Source organism: Patiria miniata, unplaced genomic scaffold (assembly GCF_015706575.1).
Source record: "Patiria miniata isolate m_02_andy unplaced genomic scaffold, ASM1570657v1 HiC_scaffold_19, whole genome shotgun sequence".
Classification (NCBI taxonomy): domain Eukaryota; kingdom Metazoa; phylum Echinodermata; class Asteroidea; order Valvatida; family Asterinidae; genus Patiria; species Patiria miniata.
In genome coordinates, this window is record NW_024037057.1 from 12,952,145 (window position 1) to 12,975,781 (window position 23,637).

Below are 23,637 nucleotides of genomic sequence, written 5' to 3' on the forward strand. Positions count from 1 at the left end.
GTCGTTATCATCCGGAAGACCGGCCACGCGACGGGCTCTCGTCCAATAGGAATGGGTAAACTGTCTTAGGTAGGCCTATTTATGAATAAAAATGAGGGATTAATGTGTGCTTGGTCGGTTTCAAACAAGTTTTACACAAGTCCCCTGCTCTATTTTTGTTGTTGATTTCGGTGTTGATGTCGCAATTTCTTTTGCTCATGACTTACTTCTGTTTTGCTGTTGTTTATCTTGAGGCCATATTCACTGCTGAATTTGTAAACTCTGTCTACCAGTGCAAGGGCGTCGCGAGGGGGGGGGGGGGGGCGCAAAACGAAAAAAAAAGAGGTGGGGCCGGGGCCGGGAGGAAAAAGAGGTACGAAGCCGTATTGCTGTTAAATTGATGGGTGGGTTAGGGCAAATGCTCCCCTGCTCACGCTCGAAAAAAATGATAAATTGAGAATACAATGAAAAAGTTAAGGAATTTTGGGTAACAATTTGCTTTGCCTCCCCCCCCCGGAAAAAATCCTGGCGACGCCCATGTACCAGTGATTGGAGTTCCTCTGGGGTTTCTGCTATTAAGACGATGTCGTCTGCGAATATTAGGTTGTTTATATGAGTTCCTTGTATGGTCGATTTCTATCATCTACTTGCTCCAGAAAGATATAGAACTTGGGATCGGGAGATGACACATGAAACATTAGGAAACATTCAGGAAACATTCAGGAAACATTTATGAGAAAATAAATTGGGAACGTGGTGATAATATATGGTACAACTTGAAAAATGGTGTACACCGCGTATAGGAGCAATTATTGATGTACATTGTAGGTATTGGCCATCATAGAGTGCTTAAGACACTCGATCTTCATACATGGGATCTATGGGACAATGGGACAATGCCCATAAGGCCCATGGGATGCTCAGTAGAAATCACGTGACCTGAAAAGGTAAGCGTAAATATCTTATAATTATAGGAAAGTTGCTTTAGAAAAGTACCTTGGGTAAATTTGGAATCCTTTGGGGACGAATCACAGGGATGCATGGGATAAACCACGGGAAAGTATAGGATAATACCCATAGCGAAAATCCATGGGAATGTACACCATGATGTGCATGGTATCCAATATCTCCTTGGGAACCCATGGGGAAAATCCCCATATGGCAATACCCCATGGGAAGTTGCCACGGCTGGCCTTTTTTTTTGGTAAGGGCCGGTTGCTTTGAATAATTATTCGATTGGGTTGCATATTGCATTATATGTACAAGGTATAAATTGGATTTTGCTTTTTTGACTCACCCTGTACACTAGCATTTGTATTTAAAACATTCAATTGCCACTAAAATGTATTAAATTAAAAATTACTCTCAGAATGATTAAATTTGCTGACACCCCTTGAAACAATTTTGAAACAATTCTGCTGTGAAATATTTCATAAATTGCTCACATTGCAAAAAGAAAAAAATGCTACATAATAAACAGAAACAGATTGACTTGTCAAAAGAGTTTAAAATAATGCGGGATACACAGTAAAGCGGAGTTTCTCTTTCTAGTCAACAGAGGGCGCTATTTTCACCACCGACTGCGCGGCAATTTAGTAACGATGTACACTAGGCAAGCCCGCGTAACATTGATGCCCCTCGTTCACAAACTGACAATGTGAAGGATAAATTTCAATAAAAAAAGATGAAGTATTCATTATTATGTTCGGAAATGGCAATTTTACTCTGAAAATTGCAAATTTCGTTTGGCCTTGTAAACACTATGAGACATGATACCAGTCTAAATGAGAGGCACTTTATTCGCGCATGCGTAGTTATACTAACCACCTGTGCACTTTTTGGTCACTTCCGCTATCATTTTGCGAGGTGTGCACGCCCTTTGCACCGACAAAGTTTACAATTTTTAGTTTGTCAAGTCTACATTTTATCTTATCTTAATCCCCTCGCCATATAGAGTTGGCTAGCACTCGATCACATCTGCCAACTATATCGTCCTGACCGCACGAACCCGCAGTTTGAAGTTGACCGAAACTTGAGCAGCTCGCTTCGCCGGGAGTGTGCGGTTCTTTCTGCGGCGTACACGGTGCTTGGGCCGACTCACTCGCAAAAACTTCCGGGACTCCGGACTTGTGTTTCCAAAATTGAAGAGACTTGATCTGAACCAGAAATCCGACAACTAAGTCATCATCATCATGGATCCAGAGCAAGTGGCAGCTGAGAAGGGGCTTCCGGTGGAAACCGTGAGGGAAATTATGGGCAACTTCAGCGATGTAAGTTGAGCTGTAAATTTGGTGACATTTTAGCCCCATTATTACATTGTTAAACATCATCAATGTTTCTCAAGTTCAACATGCCCAAGTTCCTCCGTATTATTAATAATAATATTGTGAGCCACACAGCAATCTGGACCAAATTTCCTACAAACGTGTTCCCTGTATTATTTTTAATTTAACCTGTAAATGTGAGGGAAAATTTTGAGAAAGTTTGTTCAGAATTACAAGCAACTGACAAGGGGAAGTGTGGCCTAGCGGTTCGGCCACTTCGAGTTCGTGACTCATGATCAGAGGGTTAGGGGTTCGAATCCAGCTGCTGGTCATACGTTGTGTCCTTGATGTGTAAAAATGGGTACCGGCATTAGTTGGGGAGTAACCTGAGATGGACTAGGGAGCAACTATAGAATGCAGGGCCATGCCGGAGCAAGGTTTTTTATTCTGCTTGGAGGCGTGGTGGATCGAGGTCGGCGATGTGAGGATAGGAGTAATAGGCTACAATATAATAATATGCAAACCTGCAAAAAGTGCTAAGTACAGCGAATGCACTTGTCTTCTAAGCTTCTCATGAAGGATCGGAAGGGAGGGCGCGCTTGTAGATGTGTCGGGCCGGGGCACGGAGGCGCGGAGTCGCAGAGACACGCACCGATAGAGGGCGCAATTCTCGGCGGTATTTTTTTGAGAACGAAGCATCCATATCCATTTTAAATGGGCTCGCAAAGGAAGGGAGGAGGGCGACGGGGCCCTGGAGTTGCGGAGGCGCGGAGTCGCGGAGTCGCAGAGACGCGCGCTGATAGAGGGCGCAATTCTCGGCGGTATTTTTTTGAGAACGAAGCATCCATATCCATTTTAAATGGGCTCCCAAAGGAAGGGAGGAGGGCGACGGGGCACTGGAGTCGCGGAGTTGCAGAGACGCGGGGCCCTGGAGTCGCGAAGGCATGGAGTCGCAGAGACGCGCACCGATAGAGGGCGCAATTCTCGGAGATATCGACTGTGGCTCCACGCCTCCACGATTTCGGAGGTAGGTCGACTGCGGCTCCACGCCTCCACGCAGCCGTACGGAGGCGCGGATGTAGAGTGAAGTGGCCCTGCATTCTATAGTTGTACCTGGACTAGAAATATTGTCAGTCGTTTCATGCCACTGAAACTGGAGATAAACGCCGGCCTGATGGGCCATATTGGCTCGGGTCAGACTTTACTTACTTAATTTTGTCCAGAATGTATGCAGAATTCTTACAGGATAAAGTAACACTATTCATCAGGAAATTTAGCGGAAAGAATGTTGCATCCTGACGCCACGTTTTTCATTATTTCAATAAAGGTCAGTTAACTTTGCAAAAATTGAAAAGACACGAATCTGGGACTGAGATTGAGAAACGTTTCCAATTTTGTTAGAAAATACTTACAAAATGAACTGAACTCTCCATACTCTAGTATGACTCTTTGTACACAACCAAAGAAGTAGCGTGATGATTCTCAGGTTCCATTTAACTTGTACATTTGAGGACAAAAATTGGAGAAAGTTTGTTGAGAGGATGATCAGAGGACACCTCGATTATTTATGCTAAGTACAATGTTAATACATCCAACAGCAGTTGGGTCAATGGACCGCACTCCGTACTGTGCATGCTGAATGTACTACCGACCCGATGGCTGTTGGGTGTCCTACTCAGCATAAATAACCGAGGCGCCCTCTGATTGGCTCTTCGGCAGATTTCGAACGCAATTTTTTTTCCGCATATGATGCGGCCATAACACAGGAGCGGTGCCCTCCATGTGTGTACGTGAAAGGAATGGGATTCTATTTTTGGTCGGGAGACCAGACTAAATTACTCTGTGCAGCTAGGTTTGTATCATGTGTGTGGTCGGTTACACCTCTATGTTCCGACACCCCTATGTTCCGACTGCACATATTCCTGTTCCTAACCCTAACCCTAACCCTAACCGGGAGTAACACAATCTAGGTTGTCGGAACCTAGGGGTGTCGGAACATAGAGCAGTCACCGTGTGGTCAACATTCCTGTGTCTGAAAACTGACGATAGTGAGTTAAAAGCTCCAATTTTTTCCAAAAAAAATCTGTCCACTGGTCCAAATGCCAATGGTTCTGGAATTTTCGAGAGTTTGCCTATGGATCAAACAGGGCAACTGTTTGGGTGGATTTGTGTTGCAGAAAGTGAAATTCCAGACACAGACCACATTGTATTTCGTCGATCAAACTGAATTTCCATAGATTTCTCATAGCGCACCACTGACCCTCCGAAAAATCACAGTGCTAGAAGACACATGAGGCCCTCTAATTAGTAGACATGGGCTACAAAGCTTTCAGGAAATTGGGGGGGGGGGGGCGGGGTTGAGTGCAGGCTTGCCTTGTTCAAGGGGCCCGAGGTGTAGGGGGGTCTTCAATGTTTTCTCCTGCATTAAAGCAACTTGCGAATAAATTTAGGAACTTTACCAAGTTCCATTTAACTTTATGGCCCCATTTTACCAGTATCAGAATATTACAAATGTAGATCTGCTACTGGTGTACATGTGGTGCTGTAAATCAAGTAGTACGGTACATAGAAAACACAAACCACTTCCTGTTTTCACATTTTGGTTTGGTTTCACTTTCAAGTTTCAGCCAGTCATCAGTTTCAAGTAGACAGAGTTAAATTTAATGCAGCTTGGCTACCATTACAGTAGCGGACCATCTGGTTCCCTGACCTGACAATATTCAACATCAGGATCTTTGGCTCTTGGAGGCCAGACTATCAACCGAATGGTTCTCGGACATAAAAATGCTCCCTTTAAAAAAATTGCTCCAAAGTCTGACACAGATCACAAAAAGAAAAAGATGACGTCAATAAGAAGTTGGATTTTATTAAAAACTTTTAAAAGAAAAGAGATTTAAAAGAACAGAAAACCAAAAAAAAAATTTGTTTGGGACCTGTGGCTTGGTACATGTACATGACTAAAAGTATGGTACCGGTACATGTACCGTACCGTAGCTCAACGTTTAACCAAAGATTCGCAATGTTGTTTTTGCATTGCAGTGTTTTAGCAGTTGAAAATCGCTTTACTTCTGCTGTAACAATAACCAACATGTTCAGCTCCATGGGCATACATGTACATGTTCCCACAGCATTTTTGGTCCCCATAGTACTACCAGGGACCAACTCGTGTGTACAAATGTAGTCCCCACAACTAGCACTAAGCAGCCCATGTTTGTACATGTACAGCTTTATAGTGTATTCAGGATCCAGAAATCTCAATCTTTATTTCCTGGTTTTAAAAGGGCACGGCATTATATTTGCAGTGCCGGTAGGTGTGTCATCATGGGCTGTGGACCCTGGACCCGGGTTGTCAGGATTGGACTTGCACCCCGGTTACCGGTCATGCCGGTAACTGTGAACATGTGACAGTGGCACACAGTGACCACAGACATGAGACTACCGTATGTGATTTGGGTTTAATACCCATTAAGTTCTAAAGTCTACAAAATGTACATTGTACATGCAGCGCTTCAAGATTAATTTTAGTCATGAATGTTAGTTGGTCAATTCTTTTCCCGGTTTGTACATGCACTGCCATTTTTGGGGTACAAATATGTGACCTGTTCTGTCAAAAACAGACGCTTCTGGGCAGAGGTTGAAATTGAGATAGGGCCAAAAAACGTTGTGGGGTGATTTTTTTTGATTTTCCTATTTTTGGATATTTGTAATCCTGAACTTGTCTAAAATATACAATAAAAGTTTGAAACCTTAATTTGAACTTAAATATAGTATTTTTGATGATTTGTTAAGGTATATCAGTTAACGAAATTACTGTTTTGTGACGTTTGTGGCCATTTTCTCCATTTTCTACTTTTCGACACAATGAACTTCAAAATAGCATAACGTTTCGCAGGAATGACCTGTTTCAAAAATTAAACTACCTTTTAAAAGGAAAAAGAACATATATTTTATCAATATGCAAAAATCGCATTTTTGACCTTATGCCCAGAAAAGTCTGATTTTGACAGAACAGGTCACATATACTCCCTACAAGTGGTGGGAGAAAATGCGGTTAAATGTTGTGGGCCCTGTCATAATTTCTTTCAAACCGAATGACGTTCAAATCATTTTGATGTTTGCAAATGTTACTTTCCCTTTAATCATACGGTACTTTGTGTGCAATTTGACAATCAGCTCTGAGCACAGTCACTATGTGTTTTGAACCATGAAGAAGGGAAACCAAGATTTGTCCAAAAATAGGCCAGCCAAAGGCGTCAGAGCTATTTTAAGCTTTGAAGGTAATCAAAACGAGACATGCTACACAATGTATGTAATTGGCTGGCCTACATGCAATGAGTGACTGGCAGGCTAGACATTTTTGAAGAATTACTCAGCGAGAAACTGAAATTGCTTAAAGTACAACATTTGCAAACAGCAAAAAAACCAAAACTATCAAATACTTTATTGTAAATGAATAATAGTCGCATCCTGTGAGATCATTGTGCCTTGGCCCAATTCCATGGCTCTGCTAACCACAGAATTCCACGCTTACACACTAAGATCACCATTTTGTGCTAACCGCGCTAGCAGAACAATTCTGTGCTAATACCCTGTAAGCACAGAATCCTTAGTTACGGGATTTGCCAAAATGTAAGGATGCGCAGGAGCTGAAATCCGTGAAATATGCTTACTAAGTACTGTAAGCATGGATTTTTTGCTATTAAAGCTATAGTCCATCATTTGCAGCCATCCGAAAAGTAACTGGCGTAATTACTGTTGAAAAACAAACTTGGTTGAAAGATAGTAAGGGGACTAAACTCCCTGTGAAATTATTCTTTCTGGGAAGCTGTCATTTTGAAGTAAGCAACGAAAGAAGGCATTTCCAACGGTGATTCTTAAGAAGCACTGTAGGAAAATTTAAATTAGTAGTTCGTTTTGTTATTCAGCGCAGCGCGCACAAGTATTGGAACGACGCACGCGCGCGCGCGGTTGGTATAATTCGTTGGATCAGTGCAGGACGCCACGTATAGCTTCAATTCAAAACAATTCAAAACATGATTCAGTAACTTTGGATTTGAAATTGAGATCTTAGAATGCTGTTTTTCTCGGAATGTACAGCTGAAGCTTAGCTGAAACTTCATCACGTTAGTTGCTCAGTATCCTTCATTAGATTTTGAACTCTTTTGTTGCTTCAAACGAACAAAATGCACAAATTACAAATGATGGACTGTAGCTTTAAGCAGAGCCATGAAATCGGGCTCTGGTGTGCTGTCATTTTCTAGAATTTGGTGGAATTTTTGTATCAATTTCCAACGATGGTCAGCCAACCATCGTTGGAAAAAAAATGTGAAATATTTTTCTTCAAATAGGCTACTGTCCCCAATTTACCAAATTTAGTTTGCACATTTTGTTTGCAATCGGTCATCCGTGAACAGGTCCACGCCAGCTAGTCTGGTTCCCTGACCTGACAATTCCCCGACGTTATGAGAACCGGTAAGAGCTAATTTAGTGGCCACCGGTAGTTACAGCCAAAACTTTCCCAAGTGTATTCTTAAAGTTAGGCCCCCTATTTTCTAATTTCAGCCCAAAAAATAGATTCTAGAAAACATGCTACTTTTGCTAGCAATTGATGCAAAAATTGTTGACTTTTGAATGAGACATCAACCGAAAATATTGACCCATGTTTAGATATTCAATCTTTTTTCTGAATTGCTGGATAGGCTACCGGTATTTCCCGCCACATAATCATGATAATCAATAATGTACATAGTCCTGATGTATTCAGTCTGAAAGGAAAGCGGAGGTCTGTTTGAGTTAAAACAGAAACCTTTTTCTCCCCAGAGATTTGTAGCCTTCCAAAAAAGGAATTTCTTTTATTGGAATAAATAAATGTATACAAAGAAATAAAATAGGATAATTTGTTTTAAAGAGCATCATCGGAAACAAAACTTTAAAGATGCGTGCCCCTGCTGTTTAATTTGTAGGCCTACTTTTTGTTTTAACAAATAAAACTCAGTTTTTCTGATTTTGAGCGTATGCAACTCTCTGAAAAAGGGCTTTCAGAATCCGCCATGAGAGATGTGTTATTTCAGCCCCAAATAAATCAAATTTTGTAAAGAAATACAAATGGTATCGGTATGTAGGCCTGTGTAATTCAAACATCGGTGGAGTCTTTCTTTCAATGATTCATTCAAAAGTGAAAAACTCTCATATTGTTAGGAAAATAACACTTGAAAAAACAAACTATGTTTTAGGTGAAATTTGAAAAAATACGGGAATGCATACTAGATTCTAAAGAAAAAAAATAAAATGATGAAATACAAAGAGAAAAACACCCCTGAAAATGTTCAGATCTAGGATTATGTTGTTTTCAGTAAATCCAGACCCCTACTCTGAACTTTGGTCTTCAGGATTTCCTAGTCCTTGAAAATACTTTGTCAATCTGTGAATTCTTGGAATGAGTGCTTTTGTCAGGTGGTGTTTTAAATGGGAATAAAAAGCAGTGCATGCACCAGGAAAAGACTGAAAAAAAAAATGGTTTCTCTGGAATGTTCTAAATAGGTTAACTACATGTACATACATGTACCAGGAAACTAAAGTACTGTGTAGTCTTTATTAATTAACCCTCCAATTCAAACATACATTCTGTGTCAAGTAGTCCTTTCAGTGTAAATCAATCAAGTGACTGTTTAAAAAGGAGGGTTAAATGAAACTGGAATGAAAGTGTAGGCCTACAGCTTTCATATAAACTACCACATGTACTTCATGATCAGATGCAACAAAGACAAACAGAGGGGAATCATCATGTGCTGGTATGGGTATACACAGTCAAAACAGAGGGCGGTGATCAATCATAGTGTGACAAAAGAACACGATTATTAAAACCCTAACGATCCCCAACCAGCCAAACTCCAACACTAGGGTTTGTTGGAATCTGTTATGCTAAGTACTTCACTAGTTGTTGTTGTTGTTGTTGTTGTGAATAATGGTACATTAGGCAATTTAGTGCCCTTTGTGCCATAAGCAATACTGCTGCGTTACAGATCAGTAGGCTAATCAGCAAAAATAAGGCGTAACATAACGTACAAAAGGGCAATCAAAGATACTTTGTGAGAGCTGTAAAAGACAATTTAAGGAAAGAAAATGCCAAAAAAAATGCAGTGACTGTACGGTACGGTAAAGCATGGAGGCAGGAGTGGGGGGGGGGGGGGGGGGAGGGCCAATGATTCGCCGATGTAAATGACACAGAATACTTGTTTCACAAACTGTACACAAAATATCTTTATTAACAACCCTGCTTTGGCTAACAATACCGGTAGAATAATAAAATCCACCTTCTTTTTTTTCTTATGACGGGCCTTCAAGAGGACTTTGTTAAATATTTTTAACTTTGAAATTGAGGTTTTATCGCTGGTGATGTTTGAAGACAATTGTCACGATTTTCTTGAAATGGCATTTTAAATGGTGAATACAATTTGAACAGATTGGGCAATTGAAGTAATTTGTGCATATATATGGGTAATTCCACAAAGTTGGGTACAGAATGTGTGACATGAGGGTGAGTTTTTCAAAATAATGTGAAGAGCACTAAAATAACTTTTTTAGGTGCTGACATATATGTAGTGTCTAAAATAATAAACCATTTTGAGACATCTTGTCAAACGTTTTATTTTTAACAGTGTTGTTTATTAACAGATGCAAAGCAAGTTTCACATGTAACATGGACACCAAACATGAGGAATCACCTTTCCCATTGTTATTTTATAGAATTGATATGCTCCAAGTATAGAATGTATTTAAAAGGGCTTGATAAGTACATTAATTAAATTCATACATTTTTTGGCTAATCGTTATGAGATTATTGAAATCAGCTGTTGTTCACTCACATGAAATGGGCAAATTATATAAATTTGGCCCTTCATACATATTTTTTCTTGTATTGTCTGTTCCAAAAATGTTTGTCTACACCAAACGTGTAAAACACAAGGAAGCAAACCCACACGTTCAACTTATTTTGCCATGTTACCATTTCTTTTACACAAGACAGTATCCATGCAAAATAATTTTGTGGTTTCACATGTAACAATGACACCAAAATATTGGTGTCCTGTTACACGTGAAACTGATATATGGATTATAAGGTAATAAGCTTTAAACTTGATAAAAAATGAGTAAAACTTCATTTATATTAGTTAAAAATGAACAAATTTGAAACATCAGCTGAAGGTGTCAGTGTGTTTAGCTTTGAGACTCCCATATTGGACAGGGTTGGGTTTCACATGTAACATGGATGCCAAATTATTGAACGTTCTGATTACATCTCAAGATGTGATGCCTAAACCATTTTGCCGTCCCCATCCTTCCCGTATCCCGTCCCTACCCTACCCCACCCTCCCCCACTCCATTCCCACCCTTCTAGTACCCATAACATATTGGACAGGGTTGGGTTTCACATGTAACATGGATGCCAAATTATCGAAAGTTCCGATTACATCTCAAAATGTGATGCCTAAACTATTTTGCGGTCCCCATCCTTCCCGTATCCCGTCCCTACCCTCCTCTACCCCACCCCACCCTCCCCCACTCCATTCCCATCCTTCTAGTACCCATTACATAACAGTGTTGTAGTCGAGTCCATCACAAGTCCCTGCAAGTCCATCATAAGTCCATCACAAACAATTCAGTCTTAATCAGGTAATAAACTTTAAACTTGTTAAAAAAATGAGTAAAACTTCATTTACCGGTATATTAATTAAAAATGAACAAATTTGAAACATCCGCTAAAGATGTGAGAGAGTTTAGCTTCGAGACTCCCATTATTGGACAGGGTTGGGTTTCACATGTAACATGGATGCCAAATTATCGAACGTTCTGATTACATCTCAAGATGTGATGCCTAAACCATTTTGCCATCCCCATCCTTCCCGTATCCCGTCCCTACCCTCCCCTACCCCACCCCCCCCCCCCCCTCCCCACTCTACCCTCCTCTTCCCCACTCCATTCCCACCCTCTAGTACCCATTACATAACAGTGTTGTTGGATGCATTGTTCCTTGGATTAACCATTCCCAAATGGATGAATTTACTGAACATGCTGAAGCCTAAATCAATGCAAATTATGAATTTATTTCTTAGGGGAAGATTTTTTTTTAGTATTGTACTATTCATTCTTATGTGTTTTGTTTCCTTTTGTTTGAAAAAAATGTTGAAATATCTTAATTCAAACCAGAAAAAGAAAATCACATGATGCTCCACCCCCATTATGAGAATGGAATGGTCTGGCGGTATCCTGGCCTGTGACCAATCAATGTTGACACTTCCCCTCTTATTTTAGACTAACTTCAGTAAAAATCACCAACTTTCGAACCCCCTTCAAACAGATAAATGAAAAGGACCCCATTTTTAATAGATCAGACGTTGACCATCCAACGCAGGCAAAAGCACAGGCCAAAACACAAAATCGTACCACACCGTCGCATGGAAACCACGTCGTGATATTTCCATTACGATGTGCAATTTCAGTTAGGGTTTCGGGACACATATTTAGCGTCATTTGTGAAAGCTTAGCCTCTTCTAGTCCGAGTAACTTGGACCCAACTTATCGCCTTTTTTAACATTTTGGACATGGTCTGGCGATAGTGGGGTCCAAGCTAATACCGCGACCTGGACAACATCATCCTGTCACTGTCCCAAACCAACATTTTCCAACAAAAAACATCAGATTTCACCTTCAAAACGGCCTCCAAATTACTAGATATGCCACCTGAAGTACAAGTAGACATCGATGATTAAGATGGTTGTACTTAAGTTTACTTACGATCCGGAAGAAAAGTGAAATTTTCCGTTCATTTCGGAGAGCTCCCCTCGCGATCTTGAACACGTTAAATTTCCGATCGTGTTTAATGTTTGAACGACGCGATTTCTTCTACATGCCCAGTGTACATTCAATGGTCCCCGTATCCCGTGTGCGATTCCGTTACCGAGCGCGCGCGATGCACGATTATGATAATGAGTCACGTTTGTAAACACATACATGTGCATTTTGAACTGTAAAAGGGAATCGGGAACCAGCTTGAACTGGTACCCGCCATAAAAGCTGCGCTAGTTCCCGACTCCCTATTATCGTTTGAAATGCACATGTGTTTACAAACGTGATCCAGTCTACTCATTATCATAATCGATGCATCGCGCGCGCTCGGTAACGGAATCGCACTCGGGATACGGGGACCATCGAATGTACACTGGGCATGTAGAAGAAATCGCGTCGTTCAAACATTAAACACGATCGGAAATTTAACGTGTTCAAGATCGCGAGGGGAGCTCTCCGAAATGAACGGAAAATTTCACTTTTCTTCCGGATCGTAAGTAAACTTAAGTACAACCATCTTAATCATCGATGTCTACTTGTACTTCAGGTGGCATATCTAGTAATTTGGAGGCCGTTTGACCGTGCATGAACATGTTTTATGCCAAATCACGGAAATGGAATATCACGTCGTCACGCGGTTACCATTTTGTTTCGTATCCATTCCGTAGCTGAAGTGCAGGTTTTAGCGTGTCAACTATACTGCAACAATTGTTTGAGATGTTATTCATGTTTCAGCATACACAGGGAGTAGTTCTTCGGGATTACCAGGCACCGTGTTGATAAATCTGTAATCTAACCCTTGTTTGTCCTCCCCGAATGTGGTATACCTCGTAACTGACATCACACCGTAAAAAAATGACACCAAAACTATTGGCACCCACGATGGAAAAGTTGCCGAAAGCACGCGGGTTTCTTCTTGCAACAAAGCAAGGGTTGCATCCGGGTACTTTGATCGCAAGACGTTCATCCAGAAAATCTATAGAGGGCGCACGCGCGATCGCATTTAATTATCACGTCGTCACGTTTTTTAGTGGATGCGAAGTCAACTACCAGTGAGTAACCACGGTTGTTTTTTAAAAATCGTGTAGTTTTTTTCATGATTTCTGGTTGGATACGAATGGAATGCTACTGTTTCTCGTGGAAATCGTTATTTGGGTCTTCTAAATGACTCTGACATTTTACAATATGTCGGTAAATTTCGGTTTCACCTCGCAACATTGCTGACACGAAATGTTACGATGGGCGCTGAGACTTCCGTGATCGATACTTCAGAAATGCAAGACGCATGGAATAAATAACAATCAGGGAATCGTAAACGGTCTATTGGTTCAACTTTATTTGCAAAACATTATTTAAAATATACTCTTGGGAACACAGAATCGTACATTGAAGACCGAGTATGTTTCATGTCACAAAATATTCTTAAAATAAACATGGATACCATGATATTTTGGTGACGTAGTTTGGGTTTCGACCAATTGGAGGTCCCAAAAAATTTTTTTTCTTGTTCGCCCATTCATCCTCAATAAATCGGGATCGATAAAAAATGTGATTAATTTGTCAAAAAAAAAAATAACAGCACTTTGTTTTCACTGGACCACTGTCACTGATGCATTGATTGTGTACCCAACTTCATGGAATGACCCATATCCAAAAGTAACATAGTTTATTGAATATGCTTGGAAACCAGTCATTATTTTTGGTGCTACATATTTTTTGAAATATAGGCCCTATTTCTTTGGGTTTGGGTTCTTTTTTTGACTCGCCCTGTAGTTGTACTACAAAAGTGTATGCACACTTTCATTCCAGCTAGTCATTTAAAGGGAATATACATCATTTGCTTTTGCTGTAATTTTCAGAAATGGATGGAATCGGGGGGTTGGAAATATATAGCAAATAGCAAATATAGTTACACTGACTTTTTTGAGGTTTTGGGTTCGAAAATGCTATAAAAACCAAGAAAAACAATCATTTTCCTGTAGTCTGGTTCCCTGACTCCATATAAGAAGAAACAGAGCAGTTTACATACATTGGGGAATTGTAAGGTCAGGGAACCAGTCTAGCTGGCTTGTACCCGTTCATAGGTGTGTGATCGATTGCAAACAAGTGCGATGGTCAATTGGGGCCAGTATTTGAAAAAAAGCCAGTTTTTTTCCATCGCTGGTCGGCCGACCAGCGTTGGAAATTGATACAAAAATACCACTTTTCTTGAAAATGACAGTATACCAGGTGCCATGATTTTACAGGATGCTTTACACTGTCATTCACTAACAACAGTCCAGCAAGGTATTTCAAAATGATTTGGTAGTTTTATTTTTTGATGTTTGCAAATGTTGTATTTTCCCTTTAAAGTGCTACCTTACCGGTACTTTTATATTAAACAATGGACCTGTGTAATCAACAAAGCGAGACCATGTGGGAGGCCTTTACTTTAGCCTAAATTCTTGACCTGCATTGGACTTGATATCACAGGTCCCTGACACTTCCTTGACTTTTCACTTCAGGAAATAAATCGCCATTGTCGTAAAGGTCAAACGTGTCACAGAATAACAATACAGAAAAACTGTACAATGTTCCTTGACCATTCCCCTGCTCAACAATACGTGTACCGGTACTCCGTGCATGAAGTGTACACTTCCTGTATATGCACCGGTACACGTATTCTGTTGTCAATTAATACCAGGATTTCCTGTGCAATTTGAATCCTGCGAATTTTGCCATCTCCTTCACAAAATTCAAGGAAAAATCAGCAACCCTACATGTAAGATTATGCACAAGATTCTCTTTTTTTGTAGTTGACTCTCGTTAAAGGTACCGGTGCAGTATGGGGCCTATCATTTGTCATTTTGAATTTTAATCATTTGAAGCAATGAAAGTGCTCAAAATCTAAAGAAGGTGCTTAACAACTACCGGTAACCTGATGAAGTTTTAGCAGTGAATGTGGTATTTCGAGAAAACGATATTATTCTAGGATCTCGCCTTCGGGGGATCAAACCCTCTCATTCAGTCGATTGCAGCTATGCAATGTCATTAACTGAACCAATGAATTGTAGCAACCATGTTTGTGTTCACAAACGCTTGCGTTCACCCATTCAAGACTTTGCAAAATTAAAAACAAACTACATTGAAACTACATTCAAAATGCATCTTTAGACGCATCTTTGAAAATTGTCTTCTCTTGAGTGTTTTCTTCATAATGACAGACATGCCAGAAAGAATAATTTAGTTTCGTGCCATTGCTATCTTTAAACAAAGTACGCTTTTCAACAACAATTTCATCCACAGTTAGTCCACATTTGATAAATTTAAAGAGGTTGTGGAATGCTCGAAGACATTTCCGTCATTTTTTGGGTATATGTAGCCTAAGGTGTGATGAAATAAAAACGACTATTGTTTCTGTCATGAAATGAGTACAAAGGGTACTTTTGAGAGCTATTTTTCAGGTCTTGTTTCGACCCGAACGTGCAATTTGTGTAAAAGTCGTCGTTGTGGGCAGCAAACAAAACACAGTAAATCGTGACGTAATAAACAGGACTCGTTTATGCTACTCTGCATGCTCTGCATCGGGGTCCTGTTTATTACGTCACGATTTACTGTGTTTTGTTTGCTGCCCGCAACGACGACTTTTACACAAATTGCACGTTCAGGTCGAAACAGGCATGACAGGACTTAAAAAACAGCTCTCAAAAGTACCTTTTGTACTCATTTTATGACAGAAACAATTGTCGTTTTTATTTCATCACACCTTAGGCTACATGTATCCGAAAAATGACGGAAATGTCTTCGAGCATTCCACAACCTCTTTAAAAATCCAACTTCTGTGGTGTGGAATTGTATACGTATAGGCCTACATGTACTGTACAATAGGAATGCTTTCATGTAAAACCTGTTCAAAAGCGATTAAATGGTCCAGTTTTATGGACCTAAAATACACTCCAGTCTCCAGTCCAGCATTAAGTGGTTCACTGTTCACACTAATTGCTTGCCTACAGTGATAACGTAACCCCACGACGCGATCTTCCCAACCTAAAGTAAATGCACACTGACATTCGACACAGCCCACGCCCACTCAGGGCGCGTTAATTATTTCGCATCGAGTTGCTATCGTTTTATTGAAGTGGTTTGCCAGTGTTACGTCCAACCTTTGACAAATAGGTTATTTACACACGCCCCCTGGCACCTGGATTGCTGATGGTAAATCAAAAATCGTGGAGTTTATCAAACGTTTGTGTGCATAGTTTACCGAACGTAAAGTGCATCAGTCATTATGACTGAATAGTGTGTTCTTTAACTGTACGTTGACCTCGACCTGCACTGCAGTAGCATATTGAGGGGAGGGGGGGGGGGGGAGCACGGAAACTCCTCCCCCATTGTTTTTTTATAGTAACCTCCTCACAGCCACTCGTAGTATTATTACTTTCCCCTAATTAAAGATGCATTCCCGATGCTATTTTTGATAATTTACATTGTGAAAATTACATTCCTTGACTTTTTGTCAATAGATGTTCTATACAAAAGTACCGGTAATTCACTTTTGAATGAGAGAAGACCGAAACATTGGCCCAAATTTAGGACATATGTAAGTGAATTATTATTTTACAAAATTTGAACTTACAAGCAGCTCGACATTACATTAGTTTTGTTCTCGCAAGGTAGACTGGTTCCCGCCTCATTATTGATGGTACATAATTAGGTATGTAGAGTATAGTATGTTACATAACTTCAACAATGAGAGTGGTTTAAAGAGGTTGTGGAATGCTCGAAGACATTTCGGTCATTTTTCAGGTATATGTAGCCTAAGGTGTGATGAAATAAAAATGACTATTGTTTCTGTCATAAAATGAGTACAAAAGGTACTTTTGAGAGCTGTTTTTCAAGTCCTGTCATGCCTGTTTCGACCCGAACGTGCAATTTGTGTAAAAGTCGTCGTTGCGGGCAGCAAACAAAACACAGTAAATCGTGACGTAATAAACAGGACTCCCGATGCAGAGTAGCGTAAATGAGTCCTGTTTATTACGTCACGATTTACTGTGTTTTGTTTGCTGCCCGCAACGACGACTTTTGCACAAACTGCACGTTCGGGTCGAAACAGGACCTGAAAAATAGCTCTCAAAAGTAACCTTTGTACTCATTTCATGACAGAAACAATAGTTGTTTTTATTTCATCACACCTTAGGCTACATATACCCAAAAAATGACGGAAATGTCTTCGAGCATTCCACAGCCTCTTTAATCACTGTGTCAAAGTTGAATAAATTGTTTTAAAGAAAAGCATTTCTTTTTCTATGAAATAAGCCGTTCCACACCCCCAGATTCAGTAACCCTTTGCACAGACTTGGCCCTGTGCAGGTTTTGACCGTATAACAAGGAATGCTCAGTCATCCGTGGCCACAGACTTGAGACTGTATCATTGGAAAGAGGACATATTGGCATTTCACATGTTTACTTATGTTTGAAAATATATACTAGATTATTTTTAACATATCATTTGAGTTTCCTTTTTTGGTGCGGATAGCCTTTACCTTGTATACTGGGTGGTCTTCATAGTAATTTAATCTAATTCCAAGTTCACACACATACATATCGGTAGGATTGTTTTGAGAAGGTGTGTACTGTAGGTTTTTTTGTGGTAACGTGAGTCACTGTGACTTTTTGACCTCAAGTCAGTGTAGACTGAAACTGAGACGTTATGAGTAACGTGAGGAATTCTTGGGCAGAAAAGGAATGTTCTTTAACCCTTACTCTCTGAGGGTAGTTTACTGCATGTCAGTTGGTTATGCCAATGCCCTCCAGCTGCAGTTTATTGGAGGATACTTTGATGTAGCAGTGAAGGCTCCAATTGGCAGGAGTTGGAGGCCCTGGAGGGTGCCTGATACTGACCAGCTGGGGGCACTTGATTGTTATCAGAGGACTCTCATTGTTCTCTGTGGCATGTATTGGAGTGCCTGTCCAGTTACCCTTGAAATGACATGGCAGATATTGGAGGGCCATGCAAAAAACATAGGAGATTTTCTTGAGGCACATATTGGCATGCGTTGGAGGGTCTAGTAGGGTAAGGGTTAAATAGAACTTCTCAGGTTGAATGCGAAATAAAGAAATTTCGAAATAAAGAAACTGCAGCAGATTTGAACACGCCTGCACCTCCGGATTGCCGTTCTGGTGCTCTGCCAACTGAGCTATCCAGCCCTATGTTGGCGGTTCCTCAATTTGCCTATTGTTCAGGACGACAGTCAGATGCCATAAACCACTTCAACCCTTACCTTCCCAAATTCCTCCCAACTCCTCTTTGCAAAATGGAGGATTTCGCAGAATTGAGGATTATGTGGCAAAAATGTGTGGCTCATTTTGGAGAATGCACTGTGTCAAGGTCTTAGGCCGGACCTTGTGTTAATTGTTTGTGCTCAGCCATGCATACAATGTAAGTTTAGGCCTTTATGTAGATTATTTACTTGAAAAATAATCCTCTGCACTGCTCCAGGATGTCACTGGCTCTGCCTCAACATACATGTACAGTATGTATTGGTAGTGATTGCCAGAGGATTTCGCAGGATTGAGGCAGTGGTCACCCCTCCAAGGACCAAATTCAAGAAAAAAGAGGATTTTGCAGGATTGAGGCCATTGCAAGTTTTACATGAAGACGGTTGGAGGATTGTGCAAGATTGAGGTTGCATCCTACCAAAAATGCCTCTGAGTTAGGGTTAATTAAAAGAACGGTTCACGTCTGTGAATCAGGTTAAGCTATTGCTATTGCAACGTCCATCTAAACAAAATATGACTTGCCACCCTTTCAACGTCTTGAAAGGTGAACAGGAAATGATAAATAAACACACTAGTCTACTGGCCCAATTTCCCACTGACTGTATGTTGAAACTGGAGCTTGTGAAAGCAGGAAATTATGTGCTCGTATACATGTGTTGTGTTCTGTCAAAAAAAACCAGATTGAGCAGCTGTTCAAAAATGGGTATTATTTTTAGTATAGATTTTCCCCATCTACAATGACGGTTTAATTTTGAAAACGGACTCTCCTTGGCAAAATTATGCCTGCTTGAAGTTTATTGTGAGAACGGCAGAGAACTGACCTGACTACATTCTGGGTTGTGCATAAAACTTCTGGTAATTTTCCCCTCAAAACAGTATAAACAAATGTTCTTTATTAGACGCAAAATTTTAATTTGAACTTTTTATTTACAGTTTTGCATCACAGTTTTTACAAAAAGCTGAAGTTCAAACAGTCTCATCCACATCATTTTTGGTAGATTTATTAAATATAATCGTTAAACGTGAACAACAAACAGAAAAATCCTGTGCTCAAACTCAAAGTGAAGAAAGGACTTTAAGTCCTATCAAATACGAACCCTAGTATGAGTAGCTGAGAAATTATTGCACCTACATGTACATGTACATGTACACGTTTACATTGTAAAATTATAGGCCTATTGCTCCGAAAAAAAAAAATAAGATGGAATTTTTGCGCCGGGGTGATATAAATCAAATTAGGTTTTGCCCTTCACCGACGTTTAAACACTGTATACTTTCTAGATGTCTTACCACTCGAACACCGAGCTAACGTAGCTCGACCACCGAGCTAACATAGCTCGGTGGTCGAGTGGTATCTGCACTCGAAAGCAGGAGGTCGTGGGTTCGAGTCCCACCTGAGTGATTTTTTCCAACTTTCACTCGGGAGGTAACACACTGAGTATACAGTGTCTAAACGTCGGTGAAGGGCAAAACTTAATTTGAAAAAAAAAATAATTGAAGTGAGCCTGTGGAGAAGAATCCAGTTACCTAAAATAAATGCATTCTTTTGTCTCTGTCCTTTAATCTTTATGCACAGCACTTGCTTAGTTTCTTTTTCACCTTTCTTAAAATTTTGAGCAATTTTGTTGCTTCAAGTAAAATAGAAAAAAATGCACAAAAAGCACATGTACATGTACATGTATTTACCGGTACCTTCATTGTATGTACAGCTTTAAACTGAGCTGTCAACCATTTGAGAAAATAAAACTAATTGTTCAGCATACATACATGTACATTACCTTATGTACCAGCAGATGTTTTGAAGCACCTGTTATTATGAGTGTCCTTGTCCATTTTATTCATTAACACTATGTTTTTTTGGTGTATTCGTGTGTCAATGTACCACGTGGAACATACATACATGTACATACCGGTAGCTTGGTGCAAACAGACCTTTAATTTGTGAAATGACACATGTACATGTACCAGTACATGCATGTGGTAAAAAAAATACACTTTTTAAGATGCACATGTGTGACCTGTTCTGTCAAAATCAGACTCTTCTGGGCGTAAGGTCAAAAATGAGATTTTTGCATATTGTTAAAAAATGTTCTTTTTCCTTTTAATACCGGTAGGTGGTTTAATTTTTGAAACCAGTCATTCCTGGGCAGAGTTATGCTATTTTGAAGTTTATTGTGTTGAAAAGTAGAAATCTGAAAAAATGGCCACGAACCTCACAAAACAGTAATCTTTAACTGATACGCCTTTAAATCATCAAAAACACTATATTTAAAGCTCAAATTAGGGTTTCAAATGTTCATACTATATTTTAGACATGTTCAGGATTACAAATATGCAAAAATTTGAAAATCGAAAAAAATCACCCCCACAGTGTTTTTTGGCCCTATCTTCATTTCAACCTCTGCCCAAAAGCGTCTGCTTTTGACAGAACAGGTCACATGTATCTTATAGGCCCTAGACTTCTCGGAATTGGGGAGACATGTTAAAATTTAAGACATTCCTAAATTTTGGTAGAACGGTGAATGAGGGGGTTGCGCTATGAGAAAAAGCCTGTAAGAAATGGTTTAAAGAAAGATGGTCCAAAACTAGTTTGTCCACTAGCAGAGTTGTGGTATATGGTCAACAGGATAGCACTGCGTCAGGTGTGGATCCGGGGGGGGGGGTCAAACTGCTGGGTTACGGAGGTATTTATACACTTTCCTGTAAGGCAAAAAAAAAAAAGTCTCCGGTTTCTGGTATGGAGCTTGCCCAAAAAGTGGTGCGGCGACGCGGCTTTTTTTTTTTTTTACCTGTTTTTTTTTGCTTCAAATGTCGGCTGATGACTGCAAATGGTGCCTGACAAAGTGCAAATATTATGGGAGACCAGAGAGGCCACATAAAGCTTATTCTCGATCATAACCCCATCTAAAAACACGTTAAAATTGTGCAGCAGCAGGATTCCAGTCAAACCAGTGAGCTTGGCGGTTTTGAGACATCATCTTTCATTGAAAAAAAAACTTTTTCATTTTGCCGACGCGCATGGCTACGGCGACACGCGCGTGCGCATACCAGAAACCGGAGACTTTTTTTTTTTGGCCTAATACACTGTATAGTCTAAATTATCGTTGGATTTGAACAGCGCCCCCATTGAAAGTACCGGTATGGTACGAGATATGGTACGAAAGTGGCTCTGATGGGGATTTTTTTGAAAAAGAGAAGTGAAGTCTGATATTTCCTACAGGATCTGATTGGTATATGTGCACAATTAAGAAATAATTGATAGGGAGCGCATCACCGGGCACAAACAAAAATACATTTTGTGCAATGAAAAAGTGTTGTGTGTGATGGACCTATTCCTACATTGTACGGTACATGTACCTCCATGTTGGGACATGGTTGACTGGTCGAACTGGTAGGATTAAACTGCTCCAATTCATTAGTGCAGCGTTGAATGGGAGGCAGTGTTTTTGCATCCAGTCATGGTTCTGTGAAGACACCATGGCTAATTGGCATGGGTGGTGTTGGCGTACATGTACATGTGTGTAAGGTACATGTTCTACAAAAAATGTACCAAGGCAAACAAACACAAAGAAGTAAATGTACATGTGTATACATGTAAGCTAAAAGCACGCATTTAATTTTGATTAAGTTTTTGTATTGTCATATTATGGCCAAAACTATACATGTACAAATATAGTATGTTTTGAAAATAAAAGTCTGCCATAGCAGTTATTTCCTTCAGACACATACCGTACATTTTGCTGGCTTTGGTTGCCCACAAAAGTGTTTTTGTGGGGTTAAGTTTAACCCCACCGGTAACTCTCTACTATGTGAAAAATCATATTAAAACTGGAGGAATAACCTTAACAGTCCTGAATCCTCCAATTTCAATATGATTTTGCAAACCCCCTAGGGAGTTAAGGTCGGTTTTCACAGGGCACGCGAACGATTTTCGAAGGATGCGAATGTTGAAAAAATGGCAAAGTCCAACATTCGGAGAAGTTTTTCTCCTAATGTCTCCCGACAATGGAGTCGTAAACCATTATTGCGCAGTTTGTGCGAAGTTCTCACAACGTGTCTGTGAATGTCGTGTGTACCGTGACTGTACCTACTTGCCTACAATACAGAATTCACACAGAGTAGCAAATGCGCGAAATAGTCGTGCGCATAGGTCAAACGTGGTGTGGATTTGCCGCCAAATGTGCACCAAACGTTCGTGAGAATGTCTCAAGAAGTACGCAAAAAGTTTGCGGAAAGGTCGAGAAATAATCGGGCGAACTTCGCTTCTAGCGCGAGACATTCTCCAAATTGTCGGGGTCTGTTTGGGGATTGTACAAAGAGTTTGCGAACATCGCGCACGTCTTGAGTAGGTCCTGCGCATATGACAAAGCTTTTAAGACATTTTTGAGAACAAATCACGAGCAAAACACCACCCGGGATGCTGGAAACATTCGCAAGAAATTTCAAAAAAATTTTGAAACTCCCGCCGAACTAAAAACGACGCCCGCGAATAATTGACGATGCTTCCGAACCCCCGCGATGGTTTGGGGATCCTTTGCAGCATAAAATACAAATGTTGGACTTTGCCGTTTTTTGGACATTCGCATCCTTCGCAAATCGTTCGCGTGCCCCCTGAAAACCAACCTTTAGGGTTAATGGCTGTAGCACCATTTTGCCTATTAAATGTTATCCCCCTGTTAAGAGGTGTACTGGTACATATACCGGTGATTAGGTCTGTCCACTCTAACAATTACAACTGATAACTTTTATCAGTGAGACATGGGAGATGGATTTCAAATCAGGTTTTTTGCTAATTTTTGTTTTTTAGACATTCCTGTGTTATCCCTGATTGCACTGATAATTAAAGTAGGCTGATTCACTGGATATGCAGGAAGGATACATGAAGGATACTGTTCATAACATGGACGGACATTCTACTTTTTAGGGGCCCTTTTTCCGGTGAGCTGAGTACCTGTGGGTTGAGCAATGGGGACCAGCGAAGGGTCCATTGTATGTCCTTTTGATAACTTGGGATTGTTCTGTTTCATTTTCTCCCTGCAGTTTGATGTAGATGGCAACGGTTACGTCACGTCCAAGGAGCTGGGGGACGTCTTCCGTGCGGTGGGCATTGATCTGCCGGGTCACGAGATCAGAGAACTCATCAAGAAGGTTGACAAGGATAACGACAAAAGACTGGATTTGGCTGAGTTTTTCAGTGTAAGTGTGGGTCTATTGGACATTATCTCCATGTACAATGTATGTGGGTCTTTCCCAAAGAGCTATATTAAATTACTAGAGCGCTAACTCATGT

At 40.3% G+C, this 23,637-nt stretch overlaps 1 protein-coding gene across 1 annotated transcript in view; it reads left to right on the forward strand.

Moving 5' to 3' along the window:
- Positions 1-1,780: 1,780 nt before the first annotated feature.
- Positions 1,781-23,637, forward strand: part of LOC119725837 (plastin-2-like) — a 48,036-nt gene continuing 26,179 nt past the window's right edge. Inside the window, exons 1-2 of the mRNA XM_038197428.1 lie at positions 1,781-2,249; positions 23,388-23,543. Coding sequence (XP_038053356.1) covers positions 2,172-2,249; positions 23,388-23,543 — 234 coding nt within the window. The 5' untranslated portion in view covers positions 1,781-2,171. The remainder of the gene's footprint in view (positions 2,250-23,387; positions 23,544-23,637) is intronic.